Below are 17,732 nucleotides of genomic sequence, written 5' to 3'. Positions count from 1 at the left end.
ACAATAGCTGATCCTCCCCATGCTGATGTCACCAGCTGGGGTTGATCACGGCTTGTGTCTGGCGCCCACAGAGTAACAGTGGTTGATACATAGGGTCCCATAACCCAGAGTCTGGTCTAAGCATCGGAGAACTGAGGAATTCCCCCCACCCCACAGGACAGGTGAAGGCAGGAGGCCTGACTGCTGAAGGTGCTTCCAGACAGACCAGCCAGGGCACAGGTGTAGCTAGTTTTGTAACCATGACATGAGGCTTAGGGCAGGTGCAGCAAACACCAGACTGCTGACAATCCCCATGGTGTGGCAAGAAGACACCTCTGTGCACTTCTACTGACACAGCCTACAGACCTCAGCATTGAAATGAGACACATACGTGATCCCTCAAAGTACATGCACCTCTCCTCATATCGCAGTGACAGCTCTGCCAGGCTGCTTGAATGAATCCTTCCCCCAGTCGCTACAGCGACTCCAAATACAGTCTCCGTCATGCCTGTGTGTTGTGGCACCACCCTCACTGAACCATTCCCAGAGCTTATTGCCAACCCCAGGAGGCAGAGTCCAGGTGGCAGGGCTGGGGCGGTGTGTGCCGTTACTTTGTATCTCTTGGGTTTCTGGAGTTTAAGTTTAGCCTCTCTCTGCATTTTGGAAAGGCACCAGGTCCTGCTGGGCAACCATAATTCTGCATTGGCAAGTATTTTGTAGGCTTTAGTATGTAACTGTGCAACCCTTGTGGCTGAGATGGAGTCTGCTCTGCAGAGCGGCTCCGGCCAAGAACAGGTGCACACTGGAGCACAGCAGGGTAACTCCCTTCCCCAGGGCACAGATGGTGGTGGTGGTCGTGGTAGGGCATACGGGGGCACATGTTCCCCCAGATTTGCTGATTGGCTTGTCCCGAGCATGCTGACATGGACTGAGCTTGCTCAGTAATACTGCTGAAGCCAGTTCATAGATTCATAGATACTAAGGTCAGAAGGGACCATTCTGATCATCTAGTCCGACCTCCTGCACAGCGCAGGCCACAGAATGTCACCCACCCACTCCTATGAAAAACCTCACCCATGTCTGAGCTATTGAAGTCCTTAAATCATGGTTCAAAACTTCAAGGAGCAGAGAAGCCTCCCTCCAGTCAACCATGCCCCATGCTACAGAGGAAGGCAAAAAAACCTCCAGGGCCTCTCCAATCTGCCCTGGAGGAAAATTCCTTCCCGACCCCAAATATGGCAATCAGCTAAACCCTGAGCACATGGGCAAGATTCACCAGCCAGATACCCAGGTAAGAATTTACTATAGTAAATCAGATCCCATCCATCTAATATCCCATCTCAGGGGATTTGGCCTATTTACCCTGAATATTTAAAGATCAATTATTTACCAAAATCCCATTATCCCATCATACCATCTCCTCCATAAACTTATCGAGTAGAATCTTAAAACCAGATAGATCTTTTGCCCCCACTGCTTCCCTTGGAAGGCTATTCCAAAACTTCACTCCTCTGATGGTTAGAAACCTTCGTCTAATTTCAAGTCTAAACTTCCTGGTGGCCAGTTTATACCCATTTGTTCTTGTGTCCACATTGGTGCTGAGCTTAAATAATTCCTCTCCCTCTCCTATATTTATCCCTCTGATATATTTATAGAGAGCAATCATATCTCCCCTCAACCTTCTTTTAGTTAGGCAAAACAAGCCAAGCTCCTTAAGTCTCCTTTCATAAGACAAGTTTTCCATTCCTCGGATCATCCTAGTAGCCCTTCTCTGTACCTGCTCCAGTCTGAATTCATCCTTTTTAAACATGGGAGACCAGAACTGCACACAGTATTCTAGGTGAGGTCCCACCAGTGCCTTGTATAACGGTACTAAAACCTCCTTATTCCTATTGGAAATGCCTCTCCTGATGCATCCCAAAAACCGCATTAGCTTTTTTCACATCACCCTGACTGCCCCCCCCACACACACTATTTACAGGCAAGGGTTGTCCCTGCCTGTTCCAAAACCTCCGGTGTCAATGCACATCCATGTGAACAGTAGAGCAAAGATAGGATGGGAAAATATGTGTTTACAGAGAGATGAAGATAGAAAAACAACAGGGAGAAGATAGGGTGAGGGATAAAACACACTTAGATCCAACACGAGGCCCCACGTGCCCAGTGGTACCACAACATTAAAGCATGGATGCCAGGCACTGTGTCTACACTCAGAGTTCAGGGATCCTGGGCAGAGTTCCAGTGCAGCCGTGAGACTTGGGTGCTTCTGCTAGTCCTCGGCGCCAGTGAACATTCCCCAACAAACCCCTCCGGTGCCCTCTTCTGCTGCTCTCTGCAAACCCCACAGAGCAACCACCTCCCCACTTAACTAGCTAACAGCCTCCCTCCTTATTCCCAATACAGAGTCATAAGCCCCAGTACTCACAGCCACATACAACTCTGGGTGACAGGGATACTGGGACCCGCTCTGATTTGTCCTTCTCAGGGGACTCCTACCTGGCACAGTGCTCCTCCTGGCTCCCGTCCTGTGACATCCCCAGTTGGCTGCTCTGTCCTTTCTGGGTTTTTGGCAGGTTTTCAGCTGCTGTCATTGTGTGAGGGCTTCTCCCTGTAACCCTCTTCTCCAGATCTACAGACACACACCCCCTGTCCCACCCTCTCTCCACCCCTGGAACACCCAGCACTTCCTTTGCCCCAGGACAGGTTTGAAGGGGCCATGCTTTCTAAACCCCAAGGGGGTCACAAATATGTTTCTAATTAGCTTTTAAGTGAAAGTAGCGGAAGAGTTTGGCCTCCCCCCGCCCACCAGTTTAGCAGTGCTCAGCTCCTTCAAATGGCTCTTCTGATTCAACCCTTTGTCCCTGCTGCACAGTGTGTGTGGTGAGAGGTATTGTCTGTGTTCATCAAAGGGAGAACCAGTCCTTTGTCCCTGCTCAGGAAACTGCAGGATTATGTAGTGGCTCCCCACGATTGATAGAAAATATGAAGAACATGCACATATGCTAGAACAGTAATAAATGAGAGGCAGGGTTGCCTGGTGGATAGTGCAGTGGACTGAGTGTCAAGGGACGGGGTTCTAGTCCTGCCTTTGCTACTGAGCTGTGTGTGAACTTCGGCAAGTCTTTGTGTCTCTGTTTCCTCTCTCACCCTTTGTCTCTGTTGCCTGTTTAGACTGTAGATTCTTCAGGGCACAAACTGTCTCCAACAATGTGTGTATAGCCATGGGCAGCGGGTATAAGAGACAGGGGAAGGCAATGCCAGATGTGGCCCTGCCCACACTCTGTCCCCAACCCTCCCCCCGCTTCAGCGCAGCTCCCTCCAGTCTGGTGAGGCTGGGGCCATGGGGATGCACACCTCTCCATTCTCCGGGGTCAGGGAGGCTGTGGCTGCCTGTCCTTCCCATACTTCAGGACCGGGGAGGCTGGGGCCGCATGCCACTCACACGAGGGGTCTGGGGGCCTGCCCCTATGGTGCAGGGGGCTTGGCTGCGTGGGACCTCCAGCAGAAAGGGCAGGGTTCACCCACTGCCCATGTGTACTGCGCCCAACACACCTGGGCCCCAGTCACATCTGGGCCCGCTAATCACTACTGTAAGACAAACAACCATAGCTAATAATTCTGATAAACTTTTACTTAAAACCCTTCCAGCCACTCACTCCCATCCACAGCACAATAATTATTAAATGTGGGTAACCTCAGCTGCCACAACTGGGTGTTACACAGAGTTCATTTTATAACCACAACAAGGTCATTCCCTTGTGTAATGTACACGTAACCCACCAAACTTTCGTTACACAAGGACCCGCTATAATTCCATGTTACTGCAGGGAGAGTGAGAGGGTTCAGTCTGGTCTGACAGCGGAACTCCCACCCATGGATAACAACACATGAGATAAATATGCACATTTGGACACTAATGGATGCTCATACCCTGAGTTGCTCCAGTTTGGAAGAAAGGCACCACAATGGAGTAAAACTGCCCCAAACTCAAACAATCATTAGGTTCATAAGGGGACAATCTGAGGGTTAAATGAGACTCCTCACAAATCTAGACACAATCTTATCATTACATCCATACAACAAATACTTTACAAACAGCACCAACAAAATTAGCATCAAGCATACAGATTTCTTCAGTACCAAATGGTTCACAGGCCACAAATCCTCCATTTAAAACTTACACTGCTGATTTGATATTAATGTCACCACACCGCCCTGAGCTGAACCAGCAGCAAGCGCCCAGTTCTTCGAATAGGCTGGTATCCGTCTCTTTGTGGTTATCTTCTTGCTGCAATCAGTAAAAGCAGGCCTGTGAGTATCAGCGCTCAAGGCAGAGATCTTCACCTCCCCTCTGGTATGGCTGTCTCCCTCTAGGTTTGGCTGAACTAACTGAAGACTTTGGTACCTTTTTTCTTTATATAGGGAGTGGAATTGGCCCCCACCCTTGGAGATGCCCCTACTGAGCACACTGCAGGCATTCATAAACTTTTTCCTTTGTTCATCTGTGTTACCCGCACAGTCTATGACACCCCACCCTTATCCAATTCCTATGGCTCAGGGTGTGCTTTTCTGTGGGTTTGCGGGGCCTTTTACCAGTGAAAGAGCCTTACACAGTAATATCCTCACCCTCTATTTATTAACAATTACCGAGCAGAATACACATGCTAAGCATACAATGCTATGCTCACCAATCCTGATCAGGCAGGCAGACTTTCCCTATTGGCCAGGCAAGGTCAGTCTCGTCTGGATTCTGGTTGCTGCACATCACAGTAATGCAGAGGATTTGTAGCAGCTCTGATCTTAGGCTGTGTCTTAGAGGTGAGTTCTTTCTTCTTCTTCTTCCAGGTCTTTTCTTCTTCTTCTTCTTCTTCTTTTCTTCTGTTCCTTCTGATGGTCTCCTTCTTGGACCCAGGTTACATAGTGAAACTTGAGTCCTGCTTAGCTGTACCTTAACCAATCATTTTACTAAAATATTACAAAATAATTCTTTGACCAGTCTTAACATACTGTGAAACAATTCTTTAACCAATCATACCCCACCACGTTAGTTGATTTAAATCTTGCAAAATTAGTTATGCAACAGACAGAAACAATCAAAGAACCAGAGAGATAAACAATAGAGAAGTAGGGACAATAAAGGCAAAACAATAAAAAAGTAGAGGTTTCACACCCACAACTATTGATAAGTAATTCCTTGCCAGACAGAATGGCATCAAACAAAGTTTTCTTTAAACATCTTAAGAGATTCCTTGCTTATCTGATGATGGTGGGTACTATTAGGAGAGGATCACCTCCTTAACAGCCAGATATTACATTGTTTTAATGTAATTTAGATGTAATGTGAGGATGGGACTTTCTGCTTCTTGGCTCATGGCTGCTGCTCTCCTAATGTGGCTGCAGGAAAAGGCCTTAGACCTTACACTTGCTAGTCCCCGACTAGCTGGAATAGGTGAACTGTTGAAAAGGAACATCCATAGAAGGACAGGGGATGGAATGGGTACATATAATTTCCACCATAGGCCCTTTAACCTCAGTTCTTGTCTGTGGCTCTTGGGCATTTCCCATGAGTCTGTCGGACCAAAGCCTTGTGAGTCACACCCCTGCTGGGCGGGGACTCAGGAGCCTGTGCTCTTCTGGTCAAGAATCCCACAGGGAAGGCTCCAGACACCCGTCCCTTCTCTGTCTCTCCTGGGATGTTGTTTCCCTCTCTAGGCTGGTCTGTTTGAAATTTCCAAACTCCCTGAGGGCCTCTCTGCATACACACGGACACCGCAATAGTGAAATCATCAGTTTGAATTCACACCTGGTTAAGGTACAAGACTCTTGCTTCAGATTAAGATAATTTTATTTCAGTTTCTCTTGTCAATATTAAAAAAATCCAAGTGTGATCTGATGTTGGAGGCATGACTTTAACCCAGCATTTCCTTCAGATTGCTGTCCTGGGCAACACAATATGGGGGGCAAGTGAGCGGTCCTCAGTGGTGAAAGAACAGGTTAAGGGCTATTGAGAAAAGCTGGACATATACAAGTCCATGGGGCTGGATCTAATGCATCCGAAGGTGCTGAGGGAGTTGGCTGATGTGATTACAGAGCCATTGGCCATTATCTTTGAAAACTCACGGCGACTGGGGAAGGTCCTGGACAATTGGAAAAAGACAAATATAGTGTCCATCTTTTAAAAAGGGAAGAAAGAGAACCCAGGGAACTACAGACCTGTCAGCCTCACTTCAGTCCCTGGCAAAATCATGGAACAGGTCCTCAAGGAAGCCATTTTGAAGCACTTGGAGGACAGGAAGGTGATCAGGAACAGTCAACATGGATTCACCAAGGACATGTCACATCTGACCAACCTGATTGCCTTCTATGAGGAGATAACTGATATATCTTGACTTTAGCAAAGCTTTTGATATGGTCTCCCACAATATTCTTGCCAGCACGTTAAAAAAGTATGGCTTGGATGAATGGACTATAAGGTGGATAGAAAGCTGCTAGATCGTCAGGCTCAATGGGTAGTGATCAATGGCTTGATGTCTAGTTGGCAGCTGGTATCAAGCAGAGTGCCCCAGAGGTCGGTCCTGGGGCCGGTCTTGTTCAACATCTTCATTAATGATCTGGATGATGGGATGGATTGCACCCTCAGCAAGTTCGCAGATGACATTAAACTGGGAGGAGAGGTAGATATGCTGGATAGTAGGGATAGGGTCCAGAGTGACCTAGACAAATTGGAAGACTGGGCCAAAAGAAATCAGATAAGGTTCAACAAGGACAAGTGCAGAGTCCTGCACTTAGGACAGAAGAATCCCAAGCACTGCTACAGGCTGGTGACTGGCTAAGCGGCAGTTCTGCGGAAAAGGACCTGGGGATTACAGTGGATGAGAAGCTGGGTATGAGTCAGCAGTGTGCTTTTGTTGCCAAGAATGCTAACGGCATATTAGGCTGCATTAGTAGGAGCATTGCCAGCAGATAGAGGGAAATGATTATTCCCCTCTATTCAGCACTGGTGAGGCCACATCTGGACTATTGCATCCAGTTTTGGGCCCCCCACTACAGAAGGGATGTGGACAAATTGGAGAGAGTCTAGCAGAGGGCAGCAAAAATGATTAGGGGGCTGGGGCACATGACTTATGAGGAGAGGCTGAGGGAACTGGGCTTATTTAGTCTGCAGAAGAGAAGAGTGAAGGGGGATTTGATAGCAGCCTTCAACTACCTGAAGTGGGGTTCCAAACAGGGACCATTTCAGATTTTGGTAGGGGAGGGGCAGTTTTAACCATTATTCCCAGGGCTATTTTTTACTGCGTCAATAGTCCATAGTCACTTCAAAAGTAGCCCAATCTATTTATTTAAACATTATTTGTTATTAACACTATGGTCTATACCTTTAAAAAGAATCACTATCTAGAGTATAATTAAATGATGAATGTTAAAAGCATAGAGATCTATAACAAATTTTGGCAGCCAAATCATACAAAGTGTTCAGATTGGCTTAAGTTTATGTTCACTGCAGGGTTTATACAAATAATTATAATAAATAGAAAGGGTTAAGTTAGAAGGAGGTTTCTGGTGTGTTGCTGTAAGGATTTGAGAGCGTAAACATCACCTCCATGAAATACACTGATTGTACTCAAGTTTGTGAGACTCTGCCACCCTCACAAATGTTAAACAGTAAGTAGAACCGGAGATATGAATATTTACCAGCTGGAAGAGAAGATACAGCAGAAAGCTGCAAAATGGCTACGTGAGGGTAGCAGCTCCTCAAAAGATATCTGGGGAAAAGGTCCTAGAATAGAAAAGTGCAACCCCACTTTGGGGAGATTTGGTAAAATCCTGACATTCCCAGGGGAATCGGCGTTTCTGTGTCACAGCCGATGGACCTGACCCAAAACCCATTGTTGGCAAAGGAAAGATTCCCACAGACAAGGGGGACTAAATGGTAGAATAATGGCAGTGTCCCGTGTGGCCATTTCACTACAAAATTAGAGAGTTGGAAAAAACTGGAAAGTTTTAAGTGTAATTTAAGTAATGTTTGTGGTGTGGTACCTCGTGTTTGTTACTTGCCAGCAGGGGAAGATCCCAGGTGCTCATTCTTTAGCTCTGCTGCTCTAACAGTGAAGCACTGACATCCAAAGCTGGGCTTCTAACCTTATTGTGCAGCAGCCAGCCCCACCCCAGCAGCCCAGCAGCCCTGTCTACTGGTGTCACAAGGAGGGGGTTTGCTCTTCTGACCTAAGCACACTCACTCTCTGAGCATGCTTGTTTTGAATTTAAAAAAAAAATGCTGCAGAAGCTCCCAGCCCTGCATTTCATGGAGGTGATGTTTACTCTCATCCTTACAGGACTTTGCATGGGCTGAGCCTTTAATTGTTCTACTTGATTAGTGGGCATCCCTCACTCGGGGTGGGGGAGGGGAATAAAGCAAAGATAGAAGCTACCTGCATTTCTCTTGCTCTTGGCTAGTGAAGGGAGAGGCAGGAGACAGCATCCTGGTACAAAACTTGGGGGGGGCTCCAGCCACCCTTGTTTCCCCCTAAATGGTGCCCTTGGTTCAAAGAGGATGGAGCTCAGCTGTTCTCAGTGGTGACAGATGACAGAACAAAGGAGCAATGGTCTCAAGTTGCAGTGGGGGAGGTCTAAGTTGGATATTAGAAAACACTATTTCACTAGGAGGGTGGTGAAGCACTGGAATGGGTTACCTAGGGAGGTGGTGTAATCTCCATCCTTAGAGGTTTTTAAGGCCTGGCTTGTCAAAGCCCTGTCTGGGATGATTTAGTTGATGTTGGTCCTGCTTTGAGCATGGGGTTGGACTAAATGACCTCTTGACTTCTCTTCCAACCCTAATCTTCTATGATTCTATCTAGTGTTTGTGTTTCTCTTTTGCTGAGTGCATTTCCTGGCTTTCAGAGGTACCAGCTTTCTGCTACCCATTTCTGCATTCTGGAAGGGTATAAGGCACTGCCAACACAACCCAAACTCCTCTATTGCAAGGTTTCTTATTTATGAATTAATTTAAGGCTTGTCTACACATATGTAACCCCTGCCCATCAAAGTTGGCAGCAACAAGGGCCGGGTTCAGTATCTAGAGGTTCCTTTTCAATAACACAATGCAAAACTGGCTCGAGCCCCCACCCAGTGACTTGGGACAATTATATACCACCTCCCTGGGTGCCTCTAACAGGAAATACTTCCCCTCTCACAAGCACAGAGTCTGAGTGTAGTACAGAGTCTGAGTAGCAAAAATCTTTTAATGGAGGAGGGAAAAAATGTGGCATTATGTTGGGGAAACACCACAAACAAGGTTCATAAACATAAACCATGAGCCAGAAGACCCACCCTCAAGTAGGTTGGGCAGTGTCCTTTCCCTTTGGATTCTTAAGTCCAGCAACCCAAATGTCACCCCACTCACAGTTGCTGTCCTTGGTCAGTGCAGACCCAGAGTTCAGAAGTTTATCAGCAGAGTTCTCCTCCCAGCCTGCATGAAAGGAGGGAAGCTATGGAGGTACCTTACACACACCACTCCTCAGGCCCTCACTTGCCCCTCCCCCCAATGGCCAATTGCCACACCTCTCCACTAGCTGTTCACCAAGATGTCTTCACCCCCCAACACAGCTCTCAGTGATTTCAGGTGTTAGTAGGGGAACCTCACTACTGGTGCACACTAGATAGTCTCCTTGCATCAGAACCCCTAGTCAAAAGTAGGTCTAATGCTTAGACCTAGGGATCAGTGATTTCAGCTCACCAGGCCACAGAGTATAAATACCTATCCCCAACCTCTCTCAACTCAATGAGCTTTGGAACCCATGTCCTTTGTCTAATGAGTGCTGCTTAGTTGAGGGTGAGTCCCTCATTCAGAAAATGCCAAGTACAGTTCTGCTGCCCTTGATTAACAATACCAGGATAACAATGTTTTATTACTCCTGTCCCGATAGTAAAGAGACTGGGTATCCCACAGCAGCCAAAGTGACCATCTGGGCAAGCATCAAGCTAGGCAGGGTGGGAGTGCCCATGCAAATGAGATCAGTCCCTGAAGTCCTTTTCCACAGCTCACTACCAGATGTCGGGGAGAGCTCATTCTGACTCTGCTTACATATACATATGCACTGCTTTCGATGAACTAATGCAAACCTCTCTATGGACAATTAGCCCGAGTCTACACTACAAGTTTAGGTCAAATGTAGCAGCTTTAAGTTGATTTAACCCTGCACCCATCCACACGACCAAGCCTATTTTGTCAACTTAAAGGGCTCTTAAAATCGATTTCTGTACTGCTCCCCGGCGAGGGATTTAGCACTAAAATCGACCTTGCTGGGTCGAATTTGGGGTAGTGTGGATGCAATTCGATGGTATTGGCCTCCAGAAACTATCCCAGAGTGCTCCATTGTGACTGCTGTGAACAGCCCTCTCAACTCAGATGCACTGGCCAGGTAGACAGGAAAAGCCCCGGGAACTTTTGAATTTCATTTCCTGTTTGGCCAGCATGGCAAGCTGATCACCACAGGTGACCATGGAGTCCCAAAATCACAAAAGAGCTCCAGAATGGACCGAACAGGATGTACTGGATCTGATCGCTGTATGGGGAGAAGAAACCATGCTATCAGAACTCTGTTCCAAAAGATTAAATGTCAATATATTTGCCAAAATCTCCGAAGGCATGATGGACAGAGGCTACAACAGGGACACACATCAGTGCCACGTGAAGAATAAGGAGCTGAGGCAAGCCTATCAAAAAACAAAGAATGCAAATAGTCACTCCGGGTCAGAGGCCCATACATGTCGCTTCTATGATGAGCTGCATGCAATTCTCGGTGGTGCCCCTACCACTACCCCACTCCTGTCCATGGACACCTGCAAGGGGGAGTCTCATGCAACAGGGATGAGGATTTTGTGGATGAGGAGGAGAAGGAGGTTGAGGATAGTGCACAGCAGGCAAGCGGAGAATCCCTTCTTCCCAGCAGCCAGGAACTGTTCATCACCCTGGAGCCAACAACCCTCCCAAGGTGGGCTCCTGGACCATGAAGCTGGAGAAGGCACCTCTGGTGAGTGTACCTTTGTAAATATAATACAGGGTTTAAAATCAAGTGTGTTTAATAATTAATTTGCCCTGAATGGGATGCATTCGTGGCCAGTACAGCTACTGGAAAAGTCTGTTAATGTGTCTGGGGATGGAGCGGAAATCCTCCAAGGACATCTCCATGAAGCTGTCCTGGAGGTAATCCAAAAGCCTTTGCCACACAGTGGTGGGGGAGGCCCGTTCATGCTGAGCTGTTCACGTTTGGCTGAGAGGGATCTTCCCTGATACTAGCCATGTGGTGTAGGGGCGGGGTAGGGGGTGAAGCACATGTGCTATGTAATGTGAATCGCTTGATTCAGTGTGAAATAGTCTTCCCATTGTTCTCTAAAATGTATCTTTTAAAATACTACTCTCCCTTTTTTTTCCTCCCGCAGCTGCAAATGTTTTTACACTCCCATTGTCATCTCTGTCCCAGAGGCTAGTGCAGATTAGAAGGCGAAAAAACCACACTCACAATGACATGTTCTCAGAGCTCATGTAGTCCTCCTGCACTGAAAGAGCTCAGCAGAATGCATGGAGGCAAACAATGGCAGAGTCCAGGAAAGCGTTAAATGAATGCGATGAGAGGAGGGAGGAGCATGCTGAGAGGCGGCAGGATGCAATGCTGAGCCTAATGGGGGAGCAAACTGACATGCTGAGGTGTCTGGTGGAGCTGCAGGAAAGGCAGCAGGAGCACAGACCGCCACTGCAGCCCCTGTATAACCACCTGCCCTCCTCCCCAAGTTCCATAGCCTCCTCACCCAGACTCCCAAGAATACAGGGGGGAGGAGGCTACAGGCACCCAGCCACTCCATCCCAGAGGATTGCCCAAGCAACAGAAGGCTGGCATTCAATAAGTTTTGAACTGTAGTTTGGCCTTGTCCTTCCCTTCTTCCCTCATCCACTACCCCACCCGGTGCTTCCCTCCTCACCCACCCCTCCCGGGCTACTTGCGAGTTCTCCCCCTATTTGTGTGATGAATTAATAAAGAATGCATGATTTTGAAACAATAATGACTTTATTGACTCTGAAAGTGGTGATCAAAGGGGGGAGGTCAGTTGGCTTCTAGGGAAGTAGAGTCAACCAAGGGGGCAGGTTTTCATCAAGGAGAAACAAACAGAACTGTCACACCATAGCCTGGCCAGTCATGAAACTGGTTTTCAAAGCTTCTCTGATGTGCAGGGCGCCTAGCTGTGCTCTTCTAATCACCCTGATATCTGGCTGTATGTAATTGGCCGCCAGGCAATTTGCCTCAACCTCCCACCCACCATAAACGTCTTCCCCTTACTCTTACAGATATTGTGGAGCACACAGGAAGCAGCAATAACAATGGGAATATTGGTTTCACTGAGGTCTAACATAGTCAGTAAACCGCACCAGCGAGCTTTTAAATGTCCAAATGCACATTCTACCACCATTCTGCACTTGCTCTGCTTATAGTTGAACTGTTCCTTACTACTGTCCAGGGTGCCTGTTATGGCTTCATGAGCCATGGCATTAAGGTGTAGGCTAGGTTTCCAAGGATAACTATAAGCATTTCAACATCCCCAATGGTAATTTTCTGGTCTGGGAAGTAAGTTCCTTCCTGCAGCTGTTCAAACAGACCAGAGTTCCTGAAGATGCAAGTGTCATGCACCTTTCCCGGCCATCCCACGTTGATGTCAGTGAAACATCCCTTGTGATCCACCAGTGCTTGCAGCACCATTGAAAAGTACCCCTTGCGGTTTACATACTGGCTGCCAAGATGGTCTGGTCCCAAGATAGACAGAACGCATATCCCTATCGCCCCACCACAGTTAGGGAACCCCATTGCAGCAAAGCCATCCACTATGACCTGCACATTTCCCAGAGTTACTACCCTGGATAGCAGCAGCTCAGTGATAGCGTTGGCTACTTGCATCACAGCAACCCCCACAGTAGATTTACCCACTCCAAATTGATTCCCAACTGACCGGTAGCTGTCTGGGGTTGAAAGCTTCCAGAAGGCTATCGCCACTCGCTTTTCCAACTATGAGGGCTGCTCTCATCTTGGTATTCTTGTGCTTCAGGGCAGGGGAAAGCAAGTCACAAAGTTCCATGAAAGTGCCCTTATGCATGCGAAAGTTTTGCAGCCACTGGAAATCATCCCAGACCTGCAACACTATGCGGGCCCACCAGTCTGTGCTTGTTTCCCGGGCCCAGAATCGGCATTCCACGGCATGAACCTGCCCAATTACCACCATGATGTCTAAATTACCAGGGCCCATGCTTTGAGAGAAGTCTGTGTCCATGTCCTCATCACTATCATGATCGCACTGTCTTCACCTCCTTGCCTGCTTTTGCAGGTTCTGCACATTCTGCAGGATAACACGTGAGATGTTTACAAAGCTCACAACAGCAGCGGTGAGCTGAGCAGGCTCCATGCTTGCCATGGTATGGTGTCTGCAGGAGAGCAGAGTTGCAGTGGAAGCGGTGGATGACAACAGTTAGCAGTCCTACTACACCATCTGCTAAAAGCAGTATGGCGACTGCACAGAAAAAAGGCGCAAAACGATTGTCTGCCGTTGCTTTCATGGAGGGAGGGGCGACTGATGACATGTACCCAAAACCACCCGCGACAATGTTTTTGCCCCATCAGGCATTGGGAGCTCAACCCAGAATTCCAATGGGCAGCGGAGACTGCGGGAACTGTGGGATAGCTACCCACAGTGCAACATTCCAAAATTCGACGCTAGCCACAGTATTGTGGACGCACTCCACTGACTTAATGCACCTTAGTGGGGACACACATAATCGACTGTATAAAATCGCTTCCTAAAAATCAACTTCTATAAATTCTACCTAATTTTGTAGTGTAGACATACCCTTAAATGGGTTTGGAAATGGGTTATATCGATTTAGCTTAAACCTCCTTGATTTAAGTGTGTCCAAGAGGAATTTGCACTTGATTAACTAAACCAGTTTAACTAAACTGGAGCAAATTTGTGCATAGAAAAGCCCTGATATTAATACTAATTTTACTCTGTATCAAATATGAATCTGGCCAGATTAATTGACCAACCACACTTGTGGACTCAAACTTAATTATTAGTTTAACAGGAAATGGCTTTTGAAAACCGTGTAATAAAACTTTTGGCCCATTACTGGGCACTGCAGGATTATCACAAGTTCGTTTATTTCTTCTGTAGGTTTGGGATCTGCTCCTGCCATCTCTGTGGAGGGATGTCAGGATGGAGGGATCCATGTTGCGTGTCGATCATCCGGATGGTACCCAGAGCCTGAAGTGCTGTGGAGAGATCTCCAGGGGAAGCTCTTACCATCAGCCTCTGAAGAAATATCCCCAGAGGCCAATGGCCTGTTTCAAACAGAGATTGCCGTTGTTCTAACAGAAGAGACCAACCAGAAAGTGTCCTGCTGTGTCAGGAACCCCCGACTCAACCAGGAGAGAAGGTCAGAGATTTCCATAGCAGGTCAGTGCCCATCCGTGCCGCACATGGATAGACTGAGTCACTGCAGACATGGGCAGAGTATTTATCATTGTGTTTCCTGTTTCTTGGCCTGAACATTCAAGGTGCTGAGCACGTCTTGGAAAGTTCTGAGCAACCTCAGTTCTCTTTGGAGATGTCTACACTGCAATTAGACACCTGCTAGTGCCCTGTGTCAGCTGGCTCAGGCTAACGGGCTGGGACTAAGGGGCTGTAGACATTTAGGCTTGGGCTGGAGACCGGGCTGTAAGACCCTGTGAGGTGGGAGGTTCCCAGAGCTTGGGCTTCAGTCTGAGCCTGAAGGTCTATGCTGCAATTAAACAGCCTCTTCGCCCGAACCCCCTGAGCCTGAGTCAATTGTCATGGGCCAGCTGTGGGTGCTAATTGCAGCGTAGACATACCCTTTGACTCCAGTAGGAGTGGAGGGTGTTTAGCACCTTGAAGGCTGGGGTGTGATTGGCCAGATTTTCATAACATCTCAGTACCCAGTCAGCAATCATTCTTCTTCTCAGTGTGGGAGGGGGAGGGAATTCTCCTTTGTTCTTGTGCTGTAGTGAGAACTGTGTTGGAATTGCAAGCTGTCTCTTCAAGAGTTGGGGGTTTCCTGGTCCTGGTTGCAGGCTAGAGGGCTCTGTAGCAAAGCGTGCGAGGAGAATCAGGGCTTGTCTACAGGAACAGTTAGTTCATGGCAAACTGGGGTGTAAATCTGCCACACACTAACTGTTCGTGTGGACCCTGCTACATGCACTAACGATTCCACAGTGCACTTTGATCTGCCCCACTTTGAAACAGGAACAGATCAAAGTGCACCAGGGAACTTTTAGTGCAGTGCAGCAGCCAGTTAAGGCACAGCAGGCTAGTGCAAGGTGGATTTACACTCCAGCCTGCCGTGCACTCTCTGTGTCTATAGATGAGTTGACAGAAAGCAGGGTGGGTGAATTGTGCCCACTGCCTTAGGAAGCAGCCCCCCTCTCCTGTTTTAAAGTTTCTTGTGTGTTAACGTTCTGGATTCTAAGACATAAAGTTGTGTTACGCTGCAACCTTCCAGCAGGAGTATTTATGTTTGTGTCTCACGTCTGTGTGTGCTGTGACCATCACAGTTCTCAGTGGGTGTGAGGGAGGGAATTCTCCTTTCTTCTCAATGAGAACTGCTGCATGCTGAGAATTATGAAAATCTGGCTAATGAAGCCATTTTTCCTAAACAGCAGATAAGAGCCCTGGATATGGTCTGAGTATTGCTACTTAGAATACATCTGAAAATACCAGCAATAAAAGTTGAGGCCCAAAATTGGCTGAAACAAAATCTTACCGAGGAGCATGTTAATTTTTAGAAAAAAAGGTTGTGATTTTATGTATTATTATCTACCAAATAAATTGGTTAATACTGAATGAATATTTCATCACTGTAATAGTAAGAATATTATATTTGTAAAGCACTATTCATCTGAGGTCTCATAGTGCTGCACTGCTGGTTAGTCTATGATATGCCCAGTATTGCCTAATTGTTATGTTCACAGCACACACAGAGAGAGTTGAAACCACACATAAACACTCTTCCCAAAAGGCTGCAATGTAGCACTGCTTTATTTCTAAGAATCCAGAACTCTAACATGCCAAAGCCATATACAGAGAGAGACAAAGCAGGCTGTTCCCTAAGGCAGAGAGGCAGAACCAAACCCACCCTTCTCTAGGTTGGCTCTTTGCAGACTGACTGCAGAGGACACAGATGCATGCTCCCAAAAGAGCCCTTTCGCCTGCAAGCAGGACCAGGAATCCCCTCAGGATTTCAAGTGTCAGCTTGTAATTTTTACACCGTTTTCAATATACACCACTAATCACTTAGCAAAGGATCCTCTAGTGAGTCATTTCTCCAAGGCCCAGGGAAGAGGACTCTGGAGGAATTTTTACTCTGAATCTATAGGCTCAAGTTTTGTTTTATTAAAATCCTGCATTAACATATTTTGAGCCCGACTTTCCCATGGAGCTGAACCCCAATCTGTAGCCTTGGGATCACTTACAGCAACCTAGGGACTTCTTGAGCTTATACCAGTGGGGGATAGGCATAGCATAATGGAGCTGCACCCTACCCTCTCCCCATCCCCAACACCCCCCTCCCATTAATTAACCAAGTTAAGTAACCAGGCTAAAGCTTGGGCTTCCATTGGCTTAATAATAAAGCACAAAGTAGCCACATCTCCCTGTGAGACTCTTTTAATTAGTCACAGTGTCACCAGTGTTGCAGTGTCCTGCCTTCATTTTGCGTGTGTTTACTCCCAAGTCAATGGCACTTTGTCTTGCAGAGCTGTTTTTCCCACGAGTCAATCCCTGGACGGTTGCTCTGGGTCTGATCCTGCCTCTCCTAGTTGGTCTCACTGCCCTGGCCAGTTACTGCTTCTGGAGGCAACGCAGAGTGAAAGGTGATGTAATGAGGGGGGGTGAGGGGAACATGGTGAGAAACAGAGAGAGATTTAAAAACCAAACCAAAAATAAAGAGACAGGGATTGAGGGGCTTTGATTCAGTGTTCGGAGGAGTTTCAGGCAGTGGGAGCTGCCCTGAGGGTGAAGAGGGAGCGGAAAAAACTATGATCATGTTTGAACCAAGAATTGTCAAGTGCTTTCAGCCCTTCAGATCTCACTCCAGGATCCCAATTGCACGTGTGAGTCTGAACTGTTCCCTGGGAATCTGCATGGCTCAGTTTGAAACACCCATATGGGTCTCAGTGAGCTGGGCTGAGAGCACCAACATACAAAACTTGGCTGCTTGCAAGAAAAACAGAACACGAAGTAGAAGAGAGGTGTTTGTTAGGGCCCAACTCTGCCCCCCAGTCTGTGCTTGTGAGTAGGAGCTGTGGATGGGCAAAGCAGTGGCTGTGCAAAGGGAAAGGTTAGAATTTATCTACATTCAGATTTGCTCTGCCCGAGACCCTGCTACATACAGAAATAGGGCAATGAACTTTCTATTGCAGTATAAGTGCTGAACTGTAGTTTTTTCTCCAGTTGCAAAGGGCAGAACTGCCCTTCAGTGATCTATGTGTTTATAGAGATGCTGGAATTTTCACAGCTGCCTAAGGAGTCTTGTTAGAGTTTTTTCCCCCACTCTGAACTCTAGGGTACAGATGTGGGGACCCGCATGAAAGACCCCCTAAGCTTATTCTTACCAGCTTAAGTTAAAAATTTCCCCAAGGTACAAACTTTGCCTTGTTTTTGAACAGTATACTGCCACCACCAAGTGTTTTAAACAAAGA

The 17,732-nt window shown here is 47.2% G+C and overlaps 10 protein-coding genes across 23 annotated transcripts in view; 3 read left to right on the top strand and 7 right to left on the bottom strand.

Moving 5' to 3' along the window:
- LOC119843336 (butyrophilin subfamily 1 member A1-like) overlaps positions 1-17,732 on the bottom strand; it is a 1,931,986-nt gene that overhangs the window by 115,588 nt on the left and 1,798,666 nt on the right. The gene's annotated exons all lie outside the window — the stretch shown is intronic.
- LOC119843287 (zinc finger protein 850-like) overlaps positions 1-17,732 on the top strand; it is a 1,467,609-nt gene that overhangs the window by 241,954 nt on the left and 1,207,923 nt on the right. The gene's annotated exons all lie outside the window — the stretch shown is intronic.
- Positions 1-17,732, bottom strand: part of LOC119843274 (zinc finger protein 850-like) — a 1,382,451-nt gene that overhangs the window by 454,590 nt on the left and 910,129 nt on the right. The window lies entirely within an intron of this gene.
- Positions 1-17,732, top strand: part of LOC119843356 (zinc finger protein RFP-like) — a 1,128,717-nt gene that overhangs the window by 218,052 nt on the left and 892,933 nt on the right. The window lies entirely within an intron of this gene.
- LOC119843308 (butyrophilin subfamily 1 member A1-like) overlaps positions 1-17,732 on the top strand; it is a 910,188-nt gene that overhangs the window by 18,285 nt on the left and 874,171 nt on the right. For 8 of the 9 annotated variants that reach the window (XM_043496797.1, XM_043496795.1, XM_043496794.1 and 5 more), the window contains exons 4-5: positions 14,191-14,472; positions 16,788-16,904. In XM_043496797.1, coding sequence (XP_043352732.1) covers positions 14,191-14,472; positions 16,788-16,904 — 399 coding nt within the window. The remainder of the gene's footprint in view (positions 1-14,190; positions 14,473-16,787; positions 16,905-17,732) is intronic. The other variant, XM_043496801.1, reaches the window with a different exon arrangement.
- Positions 1-17,732, bottom strand: part of LOC119843309 (butyrophilin subfamily 1 member A1-like) — an 845,206-nt gene that overhangs the window by 109,080 nt on the left and 718,394 nt on the right. The window lies entirely within an intron of this gene.
- LOC119843327 (E3 ubiquitin-protein ligase TRIM11-like) overlaps positions 1-17,732 on the bottom strand; it is a 790,215-nt gene that overhangs the window by 143,247 nt on the left and 629,236 nt on the right.
- LOC119842642 (zinc finger protein 239-like) overlaps positions 1-17,732 on the bottom strand; it is a 1,225,455-nt gene that overhangs the window by 920,952 nt on the left and 286,771 nt on the right. The window lies entirely within an intron of this gene.
- LOC119843367 (zinc finger protein 664-like) overlaps positions 1-17,732 on the bottom strand; it is a 1,158,238-nt gene that overhangs the window by 1,002,601 nt on the left and 137,905 nt on the right. The window lies entirely within an intron of this gene.
- Positions 1-17,732, bottom strand: part of LOC119843338 (zinc finger protein 850-like) — a 621,437-nt gene that overhangs the window by 465,800 nt on the left and 137,905 nt on the right. The window lies entirely within an intron of this gene.

The sequence above is a fragment of the Dermochelys coriacea genome, chromosome 14 (genome assembly GCF_009764565.3).
Source record: "Dermochelys coriacea isolate rDerCor1 chromosome 14, rDerCor1.pri.v4, whole genome shotgun sequence".
NCBI lineage: Eukaryota > Metazoa > Chordata > Testudines > Dermochelyidae > Dermochelys > Dermochelys coriacea.
Note: the sequence above shows the minus strand (reverse complement) of the source record. Positions and strands in the feature narration are given on the sequence as shown.